Source organism: Carcharhinus amblyrhynchos, chromosome 20 (genome assembly GCF_965287045.1).
Source record: "Carcharhinus amblyrhynchos chromosome 20, sCarAmb.v2.hapA, whole genome shotgun sequence".
In the NCBI taxonomy this organism is placed as follows: domain Eukaryota; kingdom Metazoa; phylum Chordata; class Chondrichthyes; order Carcharhiniformes; family Carcharhinidae; genus Carcharhinus; species Carcharhinus amblyrhynchos.
In genome coordinates this window covers 15415732-15441238 of record NC_137343.1, presented here as the reverse complement: position 1 = coordinate 15441238, position 25507 = coordinate 15415732, and the positions used below count along the sequence as shown (strand labels likewise).

The window sequence follows — 25507 nt, the reverse complement described above, 5'->3', positions numbered from 1 at the left end:
AAAGAAACCTCACTTGAAACTGGCTAAATTGCAACTTTCAAGTTCAGAAAGGGGCCTTGATGTGCCTAATATAAAATAATATCAGTTACCTTCTCAACTTAGATTTATACGGGAATGGATAAAAGACCTGAATTCCATTTGGCTTGAAACTGAGGCTTGTCAGACTAAATATACTTTATAAATGCTTTTGCTTCTATGAAATTTCAAGACAATAACACACAACTGTGAGAATCCAATAATTTTAACACTCTAAGGGCTTGGAAGAGAGTCCGTGATTTAGAGGGAAGATCTATGTTAACTTCTGCTCTCACTCCTATACAGGGAAACCCTGATTTCTCTCCAGGTCTCATGGACCATGGTTTTGACACTGGGTGTGATAGGGGACTCACAAAGATTGGTGGATCTGATTAGAGGGGCGTCCTTTTTATCACTGTGTCAACATGTGATAGCCCCTGACATTCTTTTTTTAGATACTTACAACCTAGAGACTTCATTCCTAATAAAACCTTATATCTAAATGCCAGTGTCTCCCCTGTAGAAAAAACTATTACTACTCATGGAATCTAAATGATTAATTAGTAAGTTTTATGACACTTTATGTTCTAAAATGCAGGAGGTACTGCAGATTTGAGAAACAGATCTCGCAGTGAAGAGATCTGGGAGAATGCAAATAAAATTTCTGTTTGTAAAATAGTGAAGGCAATTCAGGTAAAAATTTTAGATTATTTGCATATTACACCAAGAACGCGATCTTCCCAGCCGTTCAGCCCTGCTGCAGCTGCAAGCAAAGACAGGGAATTTGATGTTCAGACAAATCTTTGTTCACTGCAGCGGGACCAGAAGATCTCGCTGGTGTGAATGGCCAGAAAATTCCACCCCAAACATAAAACACAAGGGCCAATCTCTTCTAAGATGATGCCAGAGTGAGGCAACTTCCTGCAAGCTGTGCCCAGCATACCTTCTAATTCTTTCATTTCTTTCTACGCTTCTAAAATTTCATCCTAACTCTTTTACATTTGATCTTTCTCTGCATCCTGCACTCTCTCCTTTCCTTCTCAATGAACAGTATGCTTGGTCTGTATAGCGCACAAGAAACAATACTTTTCACTGTGTATCAGTACGTGTGACAATAACAAATCAAATCAAATCAAAAGGAATTCCCAATCTTGTAAACCCTGCTACCGATAATGGAGAATTTGGTGCTCAGCCAAATCTCCACTCACAGCAGCAGCATTGGAGAATCCCAGCCATGGCTGAGGTTGGGGAACTTCTGCCAAGGTGGCCCTACCATAGCTCGACTGTGCCAAACGTGTAAATCTGCAATAGGGGACTACATACAGTGTCTGGTCTTGTGTAAAAATAAAAAACTATTGGTCAGGTATACTTAAAGAACTGGAAAATATATTTGATATAACCTCGAAGAGGGAGCCAATGTTTTTGACTCTGGGGCTTCCAGATAAACATGATAATTGGCAAAAACGAGAAAAAGGTTGTATAGTATTCTAACATTTACAGTACAAAAAAAATTATATTCTTGGATCAATGACAAGTCAGCTTCTGTATGTAATAGGCACAAAAGTGTATTCCAATGGAATTTCTAATTTGTTTCATAGAATCCTTATAGTGCAGAAGGCGGCCATTCAGCCCATTGAGTCTGCACCAACCACAATCCCACCCAGGCCCTACTCCCATAACTACACATTTATCTGGCAAATTCCTCTAACCTACGCATCCCAGGACACTAAGGGATAATTTAGCATGGCCAATCCACCTAACCTGCACATCTTTGGGCTTGGGAGGAAACTGGAGCACCCGAAGGAAATCCACACAGACAAAGGGAGAATATGCAAACACCACACAGACAATAACTGAAGCTGGGGATCAAACCCAGATTCCTGGAGCTATGGAGCAGCAGTGCTAACCACTGTGCCACCCCATACTTCGATCTAATTCATTTAAAAAAATGAAGGGTCCCTATCTTAAATATACAGGTTGCAGTGTCAGATTTACTCCTACAAGACTTTTTGTAGAACGTGTAGTACAGTCCCTAATGTCCCATAGGGGAGGATATGCACCCCTTCTCCCTCACTTTTTTATCTTTCTTTTTTCTCCTCATCATTTTATTTTTTTTTAACGTTAAAGTGCTGGGTTAGATGAATCAAATGTATTTTCTTTCTAGACAGTGAAATGATTGTGCTGTACTGTACCAATTTTATAGGTGTGTAGCGTTTTTAAAGAAAAGGAAAAGACGCAAATAAAAATATTTACAAAACAAACCTGTAGCTTTCTCCCCAAAAAGCTGCTGGGACTAGATTGATCGAAAAATCTGAAACTAAGAATAATGCATTTTTGTTAGAATATTAAGGATTATGGAAACAAGATAAAAATTATGGCACTAACGTGATATGAGTCAGCCATGATCTAATTGAATGGCAAAATGGACACAAGTGAATGGCCTTATCCTGTTCCTAATCCATACCTAGATCAAAGTTGGTTTTATTTGAGGACAAAATAACAATTTTCTAGAATTATTTGTTGCAATAATTCCAAATATTTATGCTCTAACTACAAATATACAGCATGTTTAGCTGAAAAAGAAACTTTGGGGCAAATTTTGATTCAAATGTTCATTGTTTTCTGATAGGTGATGCTCTTGAGTCAGTCCTGGCTCACTGGTAGGTCTTGAAATCAAGGCTCAGTTCACCACATAATCTTAGCTGAAATTTCAGTGCGGTTCTGCAGGTACATCGTTTGAGATGGAGGGGGCAATTCTCCCAGTCCACTGTGGTGCTCAAGTAGCACAGCAGGCCGTAAGAGCCCTTTCCCAAGCTTCCCACTGGGCACCATGGCCTCATATGGAAATCAGCACTTCCATCTGTTTAGTGGGCCCAGGACTGAAGCCTCCGGGCTTGTTAGCGTCCATGTCCCCCCCCCGGGAGCGGTTCACTACAGCAGCATTTACTCTTGCTCCCCTTTCCTGGGGGAATAGGTCTCTGGAGGGAACAAAGGTCATTGACCCCACCCCAGAGATCAGGGTAAGGGAAGAACGCCCCTTGGGCATGACAAGGTGGCACTGCCCAAAGGTCACCTTGGCACAGCCCACCTGGGATGGGGAGAGGGCAAGGGGGATCAATTGGGGGGGGGGGGGTGCAGGTTATTGGAAGGAGCCTTGGGTCTGGGATGGACCTGCTGATACTCTGCACTTGTAGAGTTGGGAGAAGGAAGGAAAAGGGCAATTGAGGCTGTCAGGGGGGTTGTCAGGATGAGTTCAGGGCTGTCAGAAGGAAATCGGGGCCAGCAGGGGATATCAGGGCTGGTCAGTGGGATCGGGGGTGTTGGGACTGTTGGGGGGAGAACTTGCAGCCATTTATCAAGAAAGGAAACTCCATAACTTTCATTTTCATTGTTTGTGGTTATTCTGTACATCTCATGGAAAGACAAAATCGTGAGGGTGGCAGTCCTCTCAAAAGCAAATCTTCCAAATACTTTGGTAGACGTCAAGCAGAACTGACTTGGCCAGCTATGTAAATGAAAGTTAGAAGTTGGGCAAGTACTTCATGATTTTCTGTATGGCAAGTTAGCCAGAGGCAGACAGTCAGTCAGATGGCCAAAGCTCCACTTCATGGGTGCTTTCAAGCATGACATGAAGGCCCTAAATATTCTCACATCCAGGAGACTTTGATTACTGACAGGCTGACATCATCTGTGGGCCCATGTGCATCACCATGACGATTAGTAGCTACAGTGGTGAGGCAACAGACACCAACACTGAAAACAGCTAACCACACAACACCTCATCAGCAGACACTAATACTGAAAACACCAACCCACTCAACACTTGGTGAATATTTCATATGTGACATTTATGGCAGAACTTGCCTCTCACAGACTGATCACTTCAGCCATTAGCAAAAATGCACCATATTAAGGTATCCCATTCCCAGACGATTTGATTTGCTGCCTGTCCATCATCTATAAACATATGGAAGGATGCCCATCTTGTTACATTGAAATACTATATCTTTCATTCCTAAGTGCATTATAACCACTTGAGTAATTGAAGTGTAGTCATTGCTATAATTTAAGAAATACATATTATTACACTTAAATGCACCTTGTTCTTTACTTAACTGAAGTCATCATTTGTATGATCACGAGTGATTCATAACATTCGTTCAATGTTGTCAGTCCTGTGTCTCAGCTCACATCTAAAAATCCCACTTCTTTCTGCCAATTCACAAATAGTTGTGCACCGTGCACTGCTGCCTCTCTTTTGTCAGTATCTTACATTAATGTAGCACAATTCTTCAAGCCCCACAGGCAGCATTTCTTTACAATCAGTTTTAATTCTTTCATGGGATGTGGATGTCACCAATTAGGCCAGCATTACTGTCCCCCCCGATTGCTCGAGAAAATTGTGCCGAGCTGCCTTCTTAAACCACTGCAGTCCATGTGCTATAGGTACACCCTCAGTGTTGTGAGGAAAGGAGCTTTAGGGTTTTGATCTTGCAATGGTGAAGGAACAGTGATATAATTCCAAGTCAGGATGGTGTGTGGCTTGGTGGGGAATATGCAGTTGGTGGTGTTCTTTTGCATCTGTTGTCCTTGTCCTTCTTGGTGATAAAGACCACATATCTGATTGGTGTTGTCAAAGAGCCTTTGTGAGTAACACAGAAATTAGAAGCTGGAATAGGCTATTCGGCCCTTCGAGCCTGCTCCACCATTCATCTTGATCATGGCTGAAAAAATTCAATATCCTGATTCTCCCCTTCCGCCCATATCCCTTGAACCCTTTAGCCTCAAGAGCGATGTCTAATTTCTTCCTCAAGTCAGTCTAGTTTTTCCTCTAGTGTTGAACAGCACTTATCTGTACACCATCTTGATACATCACAGTACGACACTCTTGATGCCGTTCCCAATTTAATACGTGATGCAACCTGAAACCAGTGTCTGCATTCGGAATTAGCCAACTCTCTTGCATAGATTTTAAACCACACAACAAAACACAGGGGCAGTGTCTTAGTCAAACCCTGGCATTGGTAAAGAAATAAAAGGTCCCAAATGGCAACCAGTATATGTAAATTATAATGTAAACACACAACTCGGCCTGCAATGTTAGGTGGAGTTACCTCTCTCTAGATGCTGCCTGACCAGCATTTTCTGTTTTTATATTAAACAATATATAGAACCCACTCAAATTTCTGAAATATAATTTACTTTGATGAGCCTGATGATTAAAAAAAATTTAAAGTAAATAAGAACATAAGAAATAGGAGCAGGAGTAGGCCAACTAGCCCTTCGAGCCTGCCCCGCCATTCAATAAGATCATGGCTGATCTGTCTTGGCTCAGCTCCACATTCCCGCCCTCTCCCCATAACCCTTAATCCCCTCGCTTATCAAAAACCCATCAACCCGCGTCTTAAAAATATTTAGCGAGGTAGCCTCCACCACTTCAACGGGCAGAGAATTCCAGAGATTCACCACCCTTTGAGTGAAGAACTTCCTCCTCAACTCCGTTCTAAACCGCACCCCCCCTTTATCTTGAGGCTGTGCCCCCTAGTCCTACTATCCTTTCTGAGCGGGAAGAGTCTCTCCACCTCTATCCTATCCATCCCATTCATCATCTTATACGTCTCAATGAGATCTCCCCTCATTCTTCTAAACTCTAACGAGTACAAGCCTAATTTATTCAGCCTCTCCTCATAGCTCAACCCCCCCTCAACTCCGGTATCAGCCTAGTAAACCTCCTCTGCACTCCCTCCAAGGCCAAAATATCCTTGCGTAAGTACGGCGCCCAAAACTGCACACAGTACTCCAGCTGCGGCCTCACCAATGCCCTATACAGCCGCAGCAAGACCTCCCTACTTTTATATTCAATCCCCCTCGCGATGAAGGCCAGCATCCCATTCGCCTTCCTGACCACCTGCTGCACCTGCAAGCTGGGTTTTTGTGACTCATGCACAAGGACCCCGAGGTCCCTCTGCACCGTCGCCTGCTGCAGTTTTTCTCCACGTAAGTAATAATCCTTCCTACCATTCTTCCTACCAAAGTGGACCACCTCACACTTGCCAACATTAAATTCCATTTGCCACTTCCTGGCCCATTCGCCCAGCCTATCTAGATTCTTCTGTAGACTCTCCACACCCTCCGCACAATTTGCCTTTCCACCAATTTTGGTGTCATCAGCAAATTTCGACTCGGTTCCCTCCTCCAGATCATCTATATAAATGGTAAATAGCTGAGGCCCCAGCACCGACCCCTGGGGCACTCCACTAGTCACCATCCGCCAATCCGAATAGCACCCGTTGACCCCCACTCTCTGCCTCCTATTTGACAACCAGTCCTCTATCCACGCTAACATCCTACCCCCAACTCCATGCCCCCTTACCTTCTGCAATAACCTCTTGTGAGGTACCTTGTCAAACACCTTCTGAAAATCAAGAAAGACCACATCCACCGGCTCTCCTCTATCCACCGCCCTAGACACATCCTCATAGAACTCCAATAAATTCGTCAGACACGACTTCCCTTTAACGAAACCGTGCTGCGTCTGCTCTATCAAGCAGTTCCCCTCAAGATGCCTCACTATTTCCTCCTTGATGACGGATTCTAACATTTTACCTACAACAGACGTTAAACTAACAGGCCTATAATTCCCCACCTTTTGCCTGGCACCCTTCTTAAACAACGGCGTAACATTAGCCGTTTTCCAATCTTCCAGCACTTCCCCGGAATCCAGCGACGTCTGGAAAATAACCACCAAGGCATCCACTATCACCTCCGCCATTTCTTTCAGGACCCTCGGATGCATTCCATCCGGTCCTGGGGACTTGTCCACAATCAGCCCCTCCAGTCTGTCGAGCACTACCTCTCTAGTAACAGTAATGTCATCGAGACCCTCCAGTCCTACCACCTTTCCATCGCTAACACCCGGCAAATTATTCACGTCCTCCTCCGTGAAGACAGAAACAAAAAAGTTATTCAAGGCCTCAGCCATTTCCCCATCCCCTACCACTAAGTCCCCCTTCTCATCCTCTAAGGGACCAACGTTCACCCTAGCCAGCCTCTTCCTTTTTATATATTTATAAAAACTCTTGCTATCCTTTTTTATATTAAGCGCTAGCCCAGCTTCATAGTTTATCCGACCCTTCTTTATCAACTTCTTTGTTAATCTTTGTTGACATTTAAACCTCTCCCAATCCTCTTCTCGCCCACTACTCTTAGCTACTCTAAACGCCTCCGCTTTTAATTTAACACTTTCCTTCACCTCCTTCGTTATCCACGGCTTATTACCTCTCCTCCTACGGTCCTTTTTAACCATCGGAATAAATTTCCGCTGAGCACCAAATTTGATGCTGAAGAACAAGTTGCAATTGAGTTTGCCTGGTCACTGAGCAGGAATCAAGAACTACTCAGATCTCTGACTGAATCTTATATCTAGTCAGCTGTACTGGGGTAAAGCAGTTTCTAATTTTGACGCCACATCACCCTCACACTATTGCGACAACTTCTGCCGGCCTGCTGACATCATCATCGCGCGACAAAATCTGCCGACCTGTTGACATCATCATCGCGCGACAAAATCTGCCGACCTGTTGACATCATCATCGCGCGACAACTCCTGCCGGCCTGCTGACATCATCACGTCGCGACGAGGCGGTACTCCGCCATTCCGGTAAAGGTAGGGCCAAAATTCGAAAGGCGGCGTTTCTTTCCGGAGCCGGTTTATAAATACGCTCAAGCTCAGTCGTGATCTTATTCAATGGTGGAGCAAGCCCGAGGGGCAGAATGGCCTACTCTTTGTTCCTGTAACTTAGAGATTACCAAATTGCTAAGAGTTGGAAAATGAAATTAAATTGCACAGCTTTGTTCTAGTCAGGCTGACAGCATCTGTAGACACAGTAAGAAGTCTCACAATACCAGGTTAAAGTCCAACAAGTTTACTTAATAGTAAACCCACAAGCTTTCGGAAATGCTGTTACTTCTTTAAGCGTGTGGAAAGTTCTGATCAGAGAAGGGCGTATAAAGGCACGTGGTTTACAGAATACTGATTAGAATGTGAGTATATGCCCTTCCTATAAAAACCTTTATATGCCCTTCTCTGATCAGAACTTTCCACACTCCTGATGAAGTAACAGCATTTCCAAAAGCTTGTGGGTTTACTATCAAACAAACTTGTTGGACTTTAACCTGGTATTGTGAGACTTCTTACTGTGTTTACCCCAGTCCAACACCGGCATTGCCACATCATCATACGTAGACCTATGTGTGTCGCTGTGACGATCAGTGGCTAGACAGCAACCCTGAAAACAGCAAATCACACAAAACCTGACACTAATATGAAAACATCAACCTAAACAACACCTGCTGAACATACACTAATACTGAAAATACCAACACATCCAACACTTGGTGAACATTTCATATGTGGCACTTGTGGCAGAACCTGCCTCTCACGGATTGATTTCTTCTGCCAGTAGCAAAAGTGCACTATATTAAGGTATCCCATCCCCAAAAGTTTTGATTTGCTGTTTGTCCATCATCTTTAAACATACAGTGAGCTGTAAATTTTCTGTGTAGCCACTTTCCTCCTTCACTGTGCTATGGGGGAGACAGTGGTGTGGTAATGTCACTGGACTAGTAACCCAGAGACCTAGGTTAATGCTCTGGGGAGATGGGATCAAATCCCACTAAGCCTGTAATTGAAAACAATTCTCAGTAATGGTGATCCTAAAACTATTGTGATTGTTGCAAAAACTCAGGATGGGCAACAATTGCTGGCTCTACTGCTGGTGTCCACATCTCATGAAAATTTCCCATATTTGGAGTTCTCTTCTGGGTCAGAAATGCTATGGATTCTTTGAGGACCCCATGCTCTTCTAACATCCTCTCACTTTGGGAACTATCCCTTTAGGATTGGAAAATTATGCATGCAACTCCACCATTCAGAAGAGGAGAGAGGGAAATCAGAGAATTGTTGCCAGTTCGCCCAACATCTGTTGCCTGGAAATGACCAGAGATTATAATTAAGGATAAAATGAGAGATAGTTTGCAATTTATCAGCTGATCAGAGAGAGCCTATATGGAGTGCGGAAGGAAGTGATAAGTTCCTTATTCAATTTGAATTGTCACACTATCTGTTCAGTCAGGCAGGGGAAATTAATCGGGGCGTTAGTGTTTAAAGTGAATATTAAAATACCTGGTGAAAGTAAAAGATATAGACAATACATTAAATCATTCTTAAAGCCTTACCTGTCATATTTCTAACAACTTGGGTTTTGTTGTTTTATGCCTCTGTAAAGTCTACATCATTTATATACCATTATTATATACTGCTGGAGAACAAGGCTGCAGTGCCAATTTTGTCTCTGCCAGGCCTGAAGTGACTATGGAATTTGCAAATTCTCCCCTTGTCTGCACAAGGGGAGAAATTGGGCAAAATGTTGTCTTTATTGTTTTAATTTGAGATGCTGGATCAGACACACATAGAGAAAAACACTGGTACAAACAAATCTGATGTACTGAATGGTCTGTTTTTCTGCTGTATAAGTATTTTTTATTCACTCATGGGATGTAGGTTTTGCAGACTGGGCCAGCATTAATTGCCCATCCTAATTGTGCTCGAGTAGGTGGTAATAAGCTACCTTCTTGAACTGCCATGTGGTGTGGGTACAGCCACAGTGACAGGGAAGGAGTTTCAGGATTTTTGCCTAATAACAATGAAGGAATGGCAAAATGTCTAAATCAAAATGGTGAACGGTTAGAAGCGGAACTTCCAGGCAATGGTGTTGTTTCTATGTATCTGTTGGTCTTACCCTTCTAGATTGTAGTGGTCATCAGCAGTAAGTGGTAGTTAAAATCAATGATGATCACAAAGTTGTTAAATGAAGGCTATTTTGATCACAGCTGCCACTTGACACATTAAAGAACAGTGCTGGGGTTGTCAGAAATTTATATTTGTATTACTACTTAGAGATAAGGTACAAACTTAAGTAGGTTTAATTAAGTGCTTCCATGTAAGGAAGGATAAACCTATAGTTAGATTCATGCTAGACAAAAGTGTTTGATTAGCACAAACAGTGCTTCATGGGGGTTACAGCATGAAAAGTAAACAAGCTGAGAGAAGTATTAAGTCATTGCTTAGTAACTAGGGGCACCTTTAGGGTAGGAGTGCTTTTTGAGTTTAGTTTTAACTGAATTTATTGCAGTTGGGGCTAGGCAGCAAGAGAGCAAATGGCTCTCAGCTATTCTAAAAGCAGAAAAAGCGTAAAATTGAGAAATATGTATGAAAGCAAACTCCAAGGGAACTAAAGGACAGTTAGTTCTAGAAACCAGGAAATGGAAAAGAAGCTCCAGGACTATAGAGATAATGAGAATCAAAGAGGAACTGCTTTTGGAACAGGATATTGTTTATGGAAGTTAGTCAGACCCAGGAAGTGCTGATGAGGTTGGCTACAGGCAAACCAGGTATATGAAGCATTTGTAAAGTTTGCTGCCCATATTTCTATTCTTTGAAGCAATAATATTCTGTTTGGGGCTGAGAACCTGAGTTTGTGTAGAATTTTGGATACATGTTGCAATTCAAGATAAAAGGAAGCCTGAAAGGAGAGGTGGAAAACCCGGTGCTGGATCCCTTGTTAAAGTTGGAGCAAAAGCTTTGTTTGAAAGGATAGTTGAAAAACCGGGAGTGGATTCTTAATGTGAAAACAGCCAGTGGAAAGCATTAAAATGTTGGAAAATCTCAGCATCCTGAAATGTTGATTCTATTCTCTTTCCACAGATGCTGCCAGACGTGCTGAGATTTTCCAGCACCCTCAGTATTTTGCTTTTATATTATGACGGAAATCATTGTTTGAAAGATTTTAAAGTGTTGATCTTTTGGGGGTGGAGTTTAGAAACACTCATGACAATAATCTGGGGGGAATCTGAGAAGAAATCCACAAAAGATCATAAGAACATAAGAAATGGGAGCAGGAGTAGGCCATCTAGCCCTTCGAGCCTGCCCCGCCATTCGTCAAGATCATGGCTGATCTGACATGGATCAGTTCCACATTCCTGCTTTCTCCCCGTAACCCTTAATTCCCTTGTCTATTGGAAACCTATCTACCCGTGACTTAAATACATTCAGTGAGGTAGCCTCCACCACTTCAATGGCCAGAGAATTCCAGAGACTCACCACCCTTTGAGTGAAGAAGTTCCTCCTCAACTCTGTCCCCCCCTTATTTTGAGGCTGTGCCCTCTAGTTCTGCTATCCTTTCTAAGCGGGAAGAATCTCTCTACCTCTACCCTATCTAGCCCCTTCAGTATCTTATATGTCTCTATAAGATCCCCCGGCTTTCTAAACTCTAACGAGTACAGACCCAGTCCATTCAATCTCTCTTCATAGGCTAACCCCTCATCTCCAGTATCAGCCTAGTGAACCTTCTCTGTACTGCCTCCAAGGCCAATATATCCTTTCGCAAATGCAGAGTGCACAGTACTCCAGTTGCGGCTACACCAGTGCCCTGTACAGTTGCAGCAAGACCTCCCTGCTTTTATATTCTATCCCCCTCGCTATAAAGGCCAACATTCCATTCGCCTTTTATCGGTCGAGTAGCATCAGCCATTTGGTTCAGAGTGGGGATTTATTTTTTGAAAACCGGATAGATTGGTGAAGCAGTATTATGTTATCAAACATTTCATGTTTTAAGCCAGGGTTGCATTCTGGAATCTTCCAGTCTTAACACTAGCTGGGATCGTAAAAGGGTTTATAAGTAATTCAGTGTAAATTATGAACTTATAATGTTTGACCTTCATGACCGAAGTATATCCACTGTAGCTGTTGTAACCAGATTTAAATATTTTAGTGTAGTATATATGTGTATATACAAAAAAACTGACAACACATTTTGGAGCCATAATCTCAAACAATGAATGCAGGACACCGAAACAGTTCTTACTGCATTGTTTATTTTGAAGGCAGATCTTGAAATATTTTACAAAAATAAGTACACTTTACAAAAATTGAATCCCTGGAATTTATGTTTACAAACAGAGTTCAGTAAAGATCACGACAACCAAATAAGATGCAACATCATGCGTATAAATATTGTCTCAACAAATTACTGATAACTGCATTACTTTACATGGAAAGCTAAATCTAGACTGATATAGAAAGCTCTTGTAGTTAATAAAATCACGTCATTGTTAAAACATTACTGATTACAGATACATTACGTGGTGGTACAATAAAGTAATTTCCTGCCTTAAATTACCCTTTGCCATTGCATCTTATAATTTAGAATGAAACCAAAAGTTTTTATTCTATTCTCCTCTTTTCAAAGTCTAGAATCAGTGAACGAGCTCCTGAGGTTTACAGTGTTAAATCCATTCTCAGTAAGCTATGGGAGTCCCACAGGCCCAGGTTCTGCCACAAGGCTATAGAAAACAAATTTACCATAAGTGCCAGGAACTGGCTCTTGGATACTGAATTCAAATTTAACAGTGTAAAGTACAATCCTCATCACTTATGACTGGGTACGTTGGAGCTAACACCTGTTACACAGGTTGGACACTAAGACTGTAGTCAATCATGTAAATAAATTGAACACTGTAAATAATGTGAACAACTTTATTTAAACCACATCTTCCATAAAGTTAAATGCATGTTAAAAATGTTGTTAAAAAGGTTTTAAAAATAATTTGTTTCACATTAAAATATAATTAATTAGAAATTGGCAACACAGTACTCCTACAGGTCACCACTAAAGGACTCTGGAATTCAAGTTTGTACAGGCTATCTTTGGCAGTATGGATGCCCAACTATGTCTTTGTGAGGGCCTCCCAGTCTAGTTTTTTTTTTAAAAGGGGGCTGGTTCAAAACACAGTGCAAGAACTGCAGAGCTAATATCAGTCAGCACTATCACAAATTTCTTCACTGCCCAGATCCTGTTCTCCCTCTTCCACTGTGGGCTCACGCTGCACCCAGCACCACTCCTATATTGTTGGTGTCAGTTCCAAGAATACTGGTTTATAGACTGAAGTATCCAAAGGAAGTGCACCTTGATAAAGCACAAACTATTGAATAAACACCTGATTCTGCCAGGCTTGCATGAAATGCTCAATTCTAAGTGGCAACTTTTTAACTAACACAAACGCAAAATGAACAGTGGTTAGCACTGACAAAAGAACAAAGAAAATTACAGCACAGGAACATGGCCTTCGGCCCTCCAACCCTGCAACGACCCTGCTGCCTGACTTAACTAAAACTCATACCCTTACGGGGGCCATATCCCTCTATCCCCATCCTATTCATGTGTTTGTCAAGACGCCCCTTAAAAGTCATTATTGTATCTGCTTCTACTACTCCCTATCCAGCAATGAGTTCCAAGCACTCACCACCCTCTGTGTAAAAAACCTGCCTCATATGTCTCTTTTAAACCTTGCCCCTTAAACCTATGCCCACTAGTAACTGACTCTTCCACCTTGGGAAAAAGCTTCTGACCACCCGTTCTGTCCATGCTCCTCAATCTTGTAGACTTCTATCAGGTTGTCCCTCAATCTCTGTCATTCCAGTGAGAACAAACCAAGTTTCTCCAGTTTCTCCTCATAGCTAATGCCCTCCAAAACTGGCAACATCCAGGTAAATCTTTTCTGTACCCTCTCCAAAGCCTCCACATCCTTCTGGTAGTGTGGCAAACAGAATTGAACACGACATTCCAAGTGCGGCCTAACTAAGGTTCTATAAAGCTGCAATATGATTTGTCGATTTTTAAACTCAATGTCCCGGGCGATGAAGTCAAGCATGCCCTATACTTTCTTGACTACCTTCTCCACCTGTTTTGCCACTTTCAGTGATCTGTGTACCCATACACCCAGATCCCTCTGCCTATCAATAGTCTTAAGGGTTCTGCCATTTATTGTATATTTCCTTATCTGTGTTAGACCTTCCAGAATGCATTACCTTGCATTTGTGCTGCCTCACAGTACTAGGGATCTGGGATTGATTCCTGGCTTGGGTCACTATCTGTGTGGAGTCTCCACGTTCTCTCCATGTCATGGAACCACAAGAGGTTTACAGCACGAAAACAGGCTCTTCAGCCCAACTGGTCCCTGCCACCCAGTTTTTAACCACTAAGCTAGTCCCAATTACCTGCATTTTCCTCTATGCCCATGTAATTATCTAAATGCATTTTAAGACAAAATTGTACCCACCTCTACTACTACCGCTGACAGCTTCTTCCAAACACTCACCATCCTTGGTGTGAAAAAATTGCCCCTCTGGACTCTTTTGTATCTCTCCCTTAGCCTTAAAACTATGCCGTCTAGTTTTAGACTCTCCTACCTTTGAAAAAAGATGTTGACACTACTTCATCAATGCCCCTCATTAATTTATAAACCTCTATAAGATCACCCCTCAGCCTCTTGCGCTCCAGGGGAAAAAAGTCCCTGTTTATCCAGCCTCTTCTTATAACTCAAACTATCAAGTCCCAGCAGCATCCTTTTCCGCACTCTTTCTAGTTTAATGATATCTTTTCTATAATAGAGTGACCAGAACTGCGGGGGTTTCCTCTGGGTGTTCCAGTTTCCTCCTACAGTCCAAAAGACGCGCTGGTTAGGTGCACTGGCCATGCTAAATTCTCCCTCAGTGTACCTAAACAATACTGGAGTGTGGCGACTGGGGGATTTTCACAGTAACTTCACTGTAGTGTTGATGTGAGCCTACTTGTGACACTAATTAATAAACTGGTGTTTTTTGGTCTGTACAAACAATTATATATGAAGATGGACTGTTTAAGGGGAGGGTACTATGTTAGAAAATTCTGAACACTAGTTAGAAACATCCAAAAAAAAATTACAAACTGATTTGGGATCTGAGTCACTTTTTACAAGATAAAATTTGACTAATCCATTATCACTGAATACAGTTGTGGGAGATCATTCTGCCCCATCCTGTCATTCACAGCATCTAATTTTCTACAAATCAATTCCAGCGTTTCAGCTTCCATGATATTCCCTATATCATTCTGCCATTATTCATAGTGACAGGGTGCTCCCTGACATCAGTCCTCTAAGTTCTCTCTATTGATGTGTACCTTTGTCGTATAGTTCTAACTTGAAATGGTCTTCACCATTTCCATTCCACTTACCACTTGATAAAGACATAAGTCAATTGTCCTTTAAAGGCTGAGTTTTCTAATCTTTCCTCACAGGTGCTTCACCTCTGCCTTTCAGTCAAGCATCAGGATTTTGTGTTCCTCGTAAAGAAACCTAGGAATATCATCGGATAGGGATTTGCCCTGTGGCCCTTCTCTATGCATTTTTCCTATGTCTTGTAAACCAAGACTGAATGAAATATCTAATGATATTCCTAGGTTTCTTTCACGACTGCAACTATATTCAAATATTCATCAATTACGTCCCACAATTTCTTCCTAAAGACCCAGTACTCTTGTTGTATTTGAATCAAAGTTGTTTATGTAGACTGGAAACAATATGAATCCCAACATCAGTGCCTGGGTCATTTCATAAACTGTAGATGCCCATTGACAGATTTATCTTGATCCTTCTATAGCTCTGTTTTATCAAACCACCAATTTGCACCATACTTCTGAAGCAAAGTTGTTTGTGTAGACTAGAAACAATACGAATCCCAACATCAGTGCCTGGGTCATTTCATAAACTGTAGATGTGCAACACTTATAAAGGGGGAACCTGTAAAAGACTAATTCTCATTAAAACAATCTGAAGCATTACATAGAATTTAAATCCCAGTACTGCTGTATCATTAAGACTCTATAGGAATGCAGAGGAAGGGAACAAGGATGGTCCCAAATCTTTCACTGCTTCATTTTAAGAATAGGGTTAGAATGAGGGTTATTCAGATTGGGGCACTTGATCACCCTTTAAAAATCAGGATAAGTTGGTGCAGATTTGGTGAAGTTTTTCAGAATGGATGAGAGGATAAGATTAAATATGAAGGCACAAAATTAGATTAGTTGCCAGGAGGTACTTTTTTTTTTGAAGAGGGCTTTGTCTCCCAGATCTGGCTACTGGGAGTTGTGCTCATGGACTTGACAGGTTCCTGAATGAAGATGACCTTGCAGTGGGTGGAGGGAATTAAGTAAATTTCCAAAGTCACAATTCTCCTGAGTTTTCATGCTCTCCTGAGCTTCCTCAACCATCTTATGGAGTTGGAGAGAAAAGTCCCAGTTTGCTCCTGGAAATTGCTCAGCCCCTGGCCTCTCCATTCACCTGCCGCAGGAGTTAGCAGTACTAGGAGGGGAGATGTAGGGTTTGATTGTACATGAGGTTGCATTGTCTAACAATTAGACATTGGGTTTTTACATTGGATGAAAAGAAAGGACTACTGGTCTTGTTTTATCTTTCCAGTAGGAATTTACAACTGCATCTCCCCAAGCAGCTACTGATATCCATGTAACCAATAACAGTACTTTGGAGAAGATTTTTAAACTTAATGTATATTAGTAACTCATTATACATGCACATGAGTAATTATCCATTGGTCACAATTGTGACTGTAAACACAAAGCAATCCATTGCAGTCAAGTTGTATTCAGGAATGTAAAGAAAAACATAAATGCAGTTCATGGTTTAAAACATAGAAATGACATGATAGAAGTATTTGTTTAGTAACTAAGCTACATCCTTTCATTGCAAAAGTAAAAAAGCAACGACAATACTGACAAATTCTAATGTGATTCTCTTCAGTTTCCTGATCACAACATACTGTGCAGCAGTTTTATTGTACAAAAAAATGTTATAGACAGCAGTTTTGGTAATAACAGGTTTGTTTTAACGGAAAAAATAAACAAATTTAAAGAAAAATCAGTAATTACCAATATAGCAACAAAGAGACAAACTTGCAGCAAAATCCAGTTCAGTGTGAAATAAAGACTCATTCCATTTGTTCCCCAGTTGAGGATAAACATCCGCAAATTAACTATCAAGTAAAATCCTCCCACTCTCCTTGGACCACAAACCAGCTGTCAGGACATTTTCTATCTGCACTTTCCACCATATTGGCCTCAGGTAGTCACTAAGTTTTGTGAGTGTCAGCTGAGATTTCTTTAAACAAACCCAATCCACCTCCTCCCAAATTCAACTGCCAAGCAATTTAACCTTCTTGAGCTCAGTGTTGTTCGACTTCCGTTCAGCAGAAAATTCACCACATTAGCACCAAAAACTAAAAATCAAATTTCATGCATAAGTGGTTAATACAAACAATGCAAACAGATTCTGGAGCAACTTTAAAAATTTCATTCTAGTCTCATTTCTAACTGCCTATATTTAACAAATGCTTTCTGAATCATCCATCAAAACATGTTCAGAAACTGCAGGATGAGTGATTTAAGTACATGTCACAGAGAAGCAAAGAACAAATTTTATCAGAAAAGGCATTACAAATGCACTGCTCAACAGATCTTTGAAGATGTTGAAGCAGGTGAAGAATGGCTGCTTTGTAACTCTCCCAGATTTAAAGAATATGTTTTCTTGTTCCTCCCCTGAGCTTCAACTCACTGAAATCCATACCGAATGCCAATTTTCACTGGGTGCCAGTTATTGTCTGATAACTGTTCATGTGTTTAAGATGGAGGGCTACAGCAGTCTAGCCTGCCTAAATCAAACATCTGTACACTTGCACCTGCAGCAAGGGAGCTTCTGGATAGTGGCCAGCAGTGGGAACTCTGACCAATTTCCCTTCACTAACCCAACAGCAGCAAGGTCCATTGTAGCTCTGGGCAAGATCAATTCACTGGACACACTGGTGACCAAGCTAGAACAGCAGAAGAGATACCAGCTAGTAACAAAGGTAAGTCAGTGAGATGTTGGCAATGGGAAACAAACTGTATTCTCCAGATTCTTAACTTCATTGATTCTTTTTAACCTTATAAATCCAAGCATTTTATTAAGCTTTTTTTAAAAAACAAACATTATAAATATTGAAAAGAAGAAGACTACAATACGATAGCCTGGACTGGAAGAAAGAAGAAGATTTGGATGAGTGATTCCTATATACTATATGCAGATTGAAAATGAGAGACTTGAGGTTTGAATATTCGCTCACAAAAGTAAAAAGGTAGAAAATCTACATGGGGGGCAGAAACAGAGGGTGAAAATGAAGCTCCTCACTGAGATTGTGATTAAGTACAAGAACTATCATGATATCAACATAAAGATGGATAAGGTTTAAACATCTACAAACAAATCTATGAAAAGAGATCAACAGAGATTATCACTCTTCGCAAGAGCAAGATTACCAGCATTAAGTTAACATCTGTAGCGACAACACAAGGGATAACTCACAGCTCCAGGGACTCAATTCTGACCTCGGGTTACTGTGTGGAGTTTGCGTGTTTTCCTCGTATCTGCATGGATTTCCTCTCATACTCCAAAGATGTGCTGGTTAGGGGGACTGGCCATGCTAAATTGCTCCTTAGTGTCAGAGAGACTAGCAGGGTAAATATGTGGGGTTACAGGGATAGGGCCTGGATGGGATTGTTATCGGTGCAGACTCGATGGGCCCAGAGGCTTCTTCCTGCACTGCAGGGATTTTATTTTATTCTATGATAACATCTGATGAAATTGATGCACCTAATTTTGATGTATAGTGTGTAGCTACATCCAGCTCAGGTACAAGTGGGTGTAAGACTCAAAGGTCAGCAATGACACCAAACTGTAGGAATAAGAGCGGGTGAGCAGCAGTGATTACTATAATGCAGGCTGTACACCAGAAGGGTGCAGATGGAAGGTTGCAGACTTCTAATTTAATTGAAAGGATTACTGCAAGTTTAATTTTGAGGAGGAAGTCTAGAAGTAGTTTCAGTAAAAGAACTAATTGTTTTACTTTAGTGAAAACACTCATTTGGTGTTTTCATTAGTGTGTGGAAAAAGCTTTGGCTTTGGAAACTATTAAGAGGTGTACAACACAGGCTGAAGTATTGGTTATAGAGGTGACTATTATTTGAGGTGTTGAATTGAATCAGTAGGATTTAATATTGCCAACACATTTTGCTGGATAATTTCACATATATATTTTCCTAAATAAGCCCAATGCCAATATTTCACTAACCACCACTATACCTTCCAATTCCGGACTTTAACTGCTTCTTACACCATGCTGTCAAATTGTTATCATCTGCTCAGCTCATTACAATTAAAGTCCCTGGGAATCAGGGACAGTGATGCTAATTATACATGTCCACACAATTCCAAAATGAATGGACAGTTAAATAAGTCTGTCATCATCAGAATATGACATTTGTTTTTAGTGCAAGCTTAAGCAAAGAAAGTTTCAGCGAAATTAATTTTTCCCAACCGCCTTTCCATAAGTTTAAACAAAAATCACATGTCAGCTTGTTTTGTGAGGTCAATGCTGTCAAAATGGACGACAGAACATGAAGGCCTGTATATCCCAGACTTTAACTTAACCATCAGGTCCCGGTTTTCTGTTGAAATGACATCAGTTACTGGAGATACTGAAGAACGAAGGCGCTGAAAGTCAAGAAAGAAAATCTGTTTATTTACGTTAAACATAACTGTAGAAAATTCATCAAGTTTATGGCCCTGAATTTTGACAGGGTAGACCTGATCTCCTTTCATGGCAGGACAGTGGACAAATTATGTCACAGGCCATTTTTACCATTCTACATCCATTTGCAGAGCCTTTAGCTTTGATCTTTGGGTCCTCACTGTCCATGGGGATTGAGCCAGAGGACTAGAGAGTGGTGAATGTTGTTCCCCTCTTCAAGAAAGGAAATAGGAATGACCCCGTTAATCATAGGTCAGTTAGTCTTACTTTGGTGGTCGGTAGGTTAATGGAAAGGGTCCTGAGAGATAGGATTTATGACCATTTGGAAAGATGCAGTTTAATCCGGGATAGTCAGCACGGTTTCGTGAGGGGTAAGTCCTGCCTCACAAATTTGACTGAATTCTTTGAGGAGGTAACTAAGTGTGTAGATGAAGGTAGAACAGTTGATGTTGTATACATGGATTTTAGTAAGGCGTTTGATAAGGTTCCCCATGGTAGACTCATGAAGAAGATAAGGAGGTGTGGGATAGAAAGAAATTTGGCCGATTGGATAAGCAACTGGCTGTCTCATAGAAGTCATGATGTGGGTATGCCGGCGTTGGACTGGCGTAAACACAGTAAAAAGTCTGACAACACCAGGTTTTAGTCCAACCGATTTATTTGATAACAGACTCACAAGCTTTCGAGGTTTCCCTCTTCGTCAGGTGAATGGAGAGTTCTGGCCTCAGACAGAGCATGTAAAGCACAGACAGTTTAGAGATTACTGATTAGAATGCGAATCCTTACACCTAACCTGCTGTTCAAGACCTGAAGTGGCTGACATCCTGTGATCAGTGCTCCTTCCACTCACATTGTCAGCCACTTCAGGTCTTGAACAGCAGGTTAGGTGTAAGGATTCGCATTCTAATCAGTAATCTCTAAACTGTCTGTGCTTTATATGCTCTGTCTGAGGCCAGAACTCTCCATTCACCTGACGAAGAGGGAAACCTCGAAAGCTTGTGAGTCTATTATCAAATAAATCGGTTGGACTAAAACCTGGTGTTGTCAGACTTTTTACTGTGTCTCATAGAAGACAGAGGGTGGTGGTGGAAGGAAATTTTTCAGACTGGAGGCCAGTTACCAGCAGTTACAGGGGTCAGTGATGGGTCCTCTACTATTTGTGATTTTATCATTTATATAGATGATCTGGAGGAGGGAACCGAGTGCAGGGTGTCGAAATTTGCTGATGACACCAAGATTGGGGGAAAGGCAAATTGTGCGGCGGGTGTGGAGAGTCTGCAGAAGGATCTAGATAGGCTGGGCGAATGGGCCAGGAAATGGCAAATGGAATTTAATGTTGGCAAGTGTGAGGTGGTCCACTTTGGTAGGAAGAATGGTAGGAAGGACTATTACTTACATGGCGAAAAACTGCAGCAGGCGACGGTGCAGAGGGACCTCGGGGTCCTTGTGCATGAGTCGCAAAAACCCAGCTTGCAGGTGCAGCAGGTGGTCAGGAAGGCGAATGGGATGCTGGCCTTCATAGCGAGGGGGATTGAATATAAAAGTAGGGAGGTCTTGCTGCAGCTGTATAGGGCATTGGTGAGGCCGCAGCTGGAGTACTGTGTGCAGTTTTGGGCGCCGCACCTGCGCAAGGATATTTTGGCCCTGGAGGGAGTGCAGAGGAGGTTTACTAGGCTGATACCGGAGTTGAGGGGATTGAGCTATGAGGAGAGGCTGAATAAACTAGGCTTGTACTCGTTAGAGTTTAGAAGAATGAGGGGAGATCTCATTGAGACGTATAAGATGATGAATGGGATGGATAGGATAGAGGTGGAGAGACTCTTCCCACTCAAAAAAGACAGTAGGACTAGGGGGCACAGCCTCAAGATAAAGGGGAGGCAGTTTAGAACGGAGTTGAGGAGGAACTTCTTCACTCAAAGGGTGGTGAATCTCTGGAATTCTCTGCCCGTTGAAGTGGTGGAGGCTGCCTCGCTAAATATTTTCAAGAAGCGGGTTGATGGGTTCTTGATAAGAGAGGGGATTAAGGGTTATGGGGAGAGGGCGGGAAAGTGGAACTGAGCCACAACAGATCAGCCATGATCTTATTGAATGGCGGGGCAGGCTCGAAGGGCTAGATGGCCTACTCCTGCTCCTATTTCTTATGTTCTTATGTTCTTATCAATGACTTGGAAGAGGGGGCTGAAGGGTGGGTTAGTAAATTTGCTGATGACACAAGATTGGTGGAGTAGTGGATGAGGTGGAGGGCTCTTGCAGGCTGCAAAGAGCCATTGATAGGATGCAGAGCTGGGCAGAAAAGTGGCAGATGGAGTTTAACCCTGATAAGTGGGTTTGGACATAGCTCGGCACAACATGAGGGCTGAAGGGCCTGTACTGTGCTGTACTGTTCCATGTTCTATGTTTTATACATTGATTTCACCATTTCCCTGAGGTTTCAGCTTGCTCTTCCACAATTAGTTCAGACGTACCTTAATGTCAATACTCCAGTTTTGTTCTGTTCACCCTCTAGGACATGTGGCATGACTATAGACATGATTTCACAAATACCAGCAGCCTGTTAAAAATTAGCCAAGGCTCCTACTCTGGATCTCTATTCAGCAATCTTTGCTGAAGGTGGAAGTGAATATCGTATCAACATAAATGATTGCACTGTTTACCATTCTTGATACAAATGGAAAGTAAATTTAATTATGGCAAGCTATCTTCTGTCCTAAAAACATTACTGCCTCCCCAATATGGTTTTTAAGGATACAAGATGCTTTCCATTGACTCCCCCAATACCCAGTCTTAATTGAGGAGGCCACTGAGTGTACAGCAGCAGACCTTTTACCTGTTAAAGTCACTGTACACACTTGGGGCAATATTGGAACTTGCCAATCTGAATGAAAGCTCTCTGGATTTGGACTGAGCAGACATTCCGTATCTGACAAACAGAATCTTTATGTGGAATTCTCACCACAGCCACACATGCCTCTACACATCAAGTAGAAGAAATTTGTTGCAGACAAATTGAAAAAGCCATCCAGATTCCTACTCGTATTCATCATCTGAGAAACCTGTTGCAAAGTGTGTTACGCGTGAACTTTAGTTGAGCACATGATAGTATGTGTTCTTACTGACAAATAGTTTGCTTACAATCATCACCCATATTTCCAAATAACGACCATTCTCGCTGGTTACATTGTTGCTATGAGGTTGTACATGAATCATGGCCTTAGTCATGAGGTAGCAAGGAGAGAAAATACAAATTTTATACAAATCCAGTTTAAGTGTGTTTCTTTGTGTGTGTAATTTTAGTCTGTAATGGAAGGTGGATAACCTGATACTGTTGCAATGGTACAAATATTGCAGTATTAGTTCAATACTATGCAAAATGGTAGAATCAGCAAGTTGTGATCTTCACGGAAATGGCTACATATGCAATGCACTGAAACCATCTCTCCATTTTCCCTCCCTCTCTCTCACCTGAATAAATGAACCTTTGCTAGTATACAGGGTGTGTGCAGCTCCAAGTGGGATCCAGATGATTGAACAGAGGGAGATAATCCAGCCAAGGCCCTCAGCCCAAGCTGGATAGGTGTATGTTTTGCCATATCGGGCAGGAGTGTAACGGATTATGCTGGAAACAAGTATAACCTGTAGGAAATCAACACACGGCATTAGAGACTGCTAGTCTGCAGACTATTGATTTAGAAAAAAGATATAATTTAGTGTCCATCAGAGTTTCATTGACCTTTAAAAGCAGTGAGATGCTGGGTTAGTTTTACAGAGTGGGGAGGGGGGGGGGGGGGGTGGAGAATGGTGGGGGAGAGGAGGAGAGAAGAGGGAAGGGGGGGAGTGGGGAGGAGGGAAGAGGGAGGGGAAGAGGGAGGGGAGGGGAGGGAAGAGGAGAGGGGGAGGAGGGAGGGGGAGGGGGTAGGGAAGGGGGCGAGGGAGGGAGAGGGGGGAGAGGGGAGGGGGGAGAGGAGGGGAGAGAGGGAAGAGGGGAGGGAGGGAAGAGGTGAGGGAGGGAAGAGGTGAGGGAGGGGAGGGAGAGGGGTGAGGGAGGGGGGAGTGGGGTGAGTGGGAGTGGGTGAGGGTGGGGTGAGGGGGTTGGGGTGGGGTGAGGGGGTGTAGCATGGGGTAAGGGGGTTTGGGGGACATTGGATCCCCCTCCACCACTCCCACCTCCCTCCCCATGCCGCCAATCGCCCTCTATGTGGGTTTCCACTAACCCTCCCCATGCCACATTTCACCTCCGTCTGCGGATTTCTTCCTCCCTAGTTGCCATCCCTGCAAAGTATCCCTCCATCAGCACCCCTGCAGAGTTCCCCTTGCCTCTCCCTCTCCTTCCTCCCCCACCCCACAGCCTTTAGTGATTCTCATTGGGATGAAGCATCTGGATTCGTGACTTCCCAAACCTGCCTGCAGCTGAACTCCCTTAACAACCGGGAGCTCTGTACAACCTCTTCTTCCTTTTTCCCTCTTCTTCCACCCTGGTTGAACATTTCAAGGCTTCTCTGAACTGCTGCTCCTATTAGCTGTCATGATCCCTGTCCTGGTTCCTACGTGAGCAATGTCCATGGTTTCTTGTGCCATCAGTGTGGTCTGATACTTCATCCCACCTAGTGTTACCTGCTTCTGGCCCTGGCTTCCCAATGTGACTGACCCACCTGATCCCCTGCTGTCCTTCATCAGTTCACCCCCGAAAAAGAACCATGTCAAGGTCTTCCTCATTGTTTTGCCACTCTGTAGCACCAGCATCATTTCACACTTGAGTGATGAAAGTTCTGATGAAATGTCCAAGTTGTAAACGTGTCACTTCTCAGATGCAGTGCTTGATTTGCTGAATGATTTAATTTTTATTTCAGAATTCCAGGGTCTGCAATATTTTGGGTTTTTGTTTCACTCTCCCACTGGAGACCTTAATAGCCTCTGACCTCGAGAGGCTACGCTGAGGCCGAAAGAAGAATCTCACTTCCTTGTTTTGACTTAAGCCCAGGGCCTTTTGTTTGAAAACATATAATACTTTTTAAAAAACAAAATTGTTCACAAACATTTCTCACATATTGCCAGACACTGAGTAACGTGAATCCAAGGTTGATTGGGTTTCTGTCCCATTGATTTTTTTTGTATAGGAACATTTTATTTCTAAATATATCTATTTGAAAGCAATCAGAGTCCTATGATATACATGGAACTATGATTACCATTTTGTTATATAGCCGGATGGACTTTATGCCTAATTTCAGGAGATAGTCACCACAGCGTTTTTAGTTTAAAACTGTGAGGCCAGGCGGAACAACCATGCTCCTCTGAATTCCTGAAAATGTGGATTTCTGCTGCCAAGCACTCACCCTCTAGATCTACCATTACCCAATTCTGTGCTGGTCTGGAACCAGCAAATCCCAGCATGATGCCCACAGTGTGCCAGAGGTGCTGTTATGTGGCACAGTCTCCCACTGGCAGCACTGGGTGATGGGCGGGTGTATTCCAAAATCTTCCTCTTGGTATCATCAATAGTCAATTTCACTTTGAACAATATCTCCCAGGAATCTCTGTAATTGCAGTAGTTTAATTTCTCTCTACTTCAGCAGGAGACCCCCGTGGGTGGAAAAAAATTATTAGGAAAGGCAAGTTACTCACTGTAACAAGGAGTGGAGAAGCAAACCACCAGCACAGTTTGAAAAAGAAATTTGGAGGAGCCCCCAGCATTTTCTTGTAGTTGGCGGATAATCTGCGGACACCTGCAATAGGATCAAACACCGGGCCCAATGAGGCTGTTATTCTATAAACAGACCTTGTCTTATAAACAGTATTTTGCCTTAATACAGGATGTGTACAGTCAACTGAATTTTGAAAAAACCTAAATATTATTAAGACTATTGTTGCTCAGTCAGTCATAGATTAAAGTTAAGTTTATTTATTAGTCACAAGTAAGGCTTATATTAACATTGCAATAAAGTTTCTGTGAAGTTCCCCTAGTCGCCAAAGTCCGGC

The 25507-nt window shown here is 42.4% G+C and overlaps 2 protein-coding genes across 5 annotated transcripts in view; both read right to left on the bottom strand.

The window, feature by feature from the left end:
- Positions 1-7496, bottom strand: part of LOC145355777 (acyl-CoA dehydrogenase family member 10-like) — a 77334-nt gene extending 69838 nt beyond the window's left edge. For 3 of the 4 annotated variants that reach the window (XM_080208133.1, XM_080208136.1, XM_080208137.1), the window contains exons 1-2: positions 7294-7496; positions 2278-2332 (exon numbers count right to left, since the gene is read on the bottom strand). The gene's annotated coding sequence lies outside the window, so the exon portion shown is untranslated. Of the gene's footprint in view, positions 1-2277; positions 2333-3554; positions 3630-7293 lie in introns of those variants that run through there. The other variant, XM_080208135.1, reaches the window with a different exon arrangement.
- Positions 7497-11929: 4433 nt separating this feature from the next.
- LOC145355776 (sodium- and chloride-dependent GABA transporter 1-like) overlaps positions 11930-25507 on the bottom strand; it is a 97485-nt gene continuing 83907 nt past the window's right edge. Inside the window, exons 11-13 of the mRNA XM_080208132.1 lie at positions 25154-25254; positions 22994-23164; positions 11930-19494 (exon numbers count right to left, since the gene is read on the bottom strand). Coding sequence (XP_080064258.1) covers positions 19345-19494; positions 22994-23164; positions 25154-25254 — 422 coding nt within the window. The 3' untranslated portion in view covers positions 11930-19344. The remainder of the gene's footprint in view (positions 19495-22993; positions 23165-25153; positions 25255-25507) is intronic.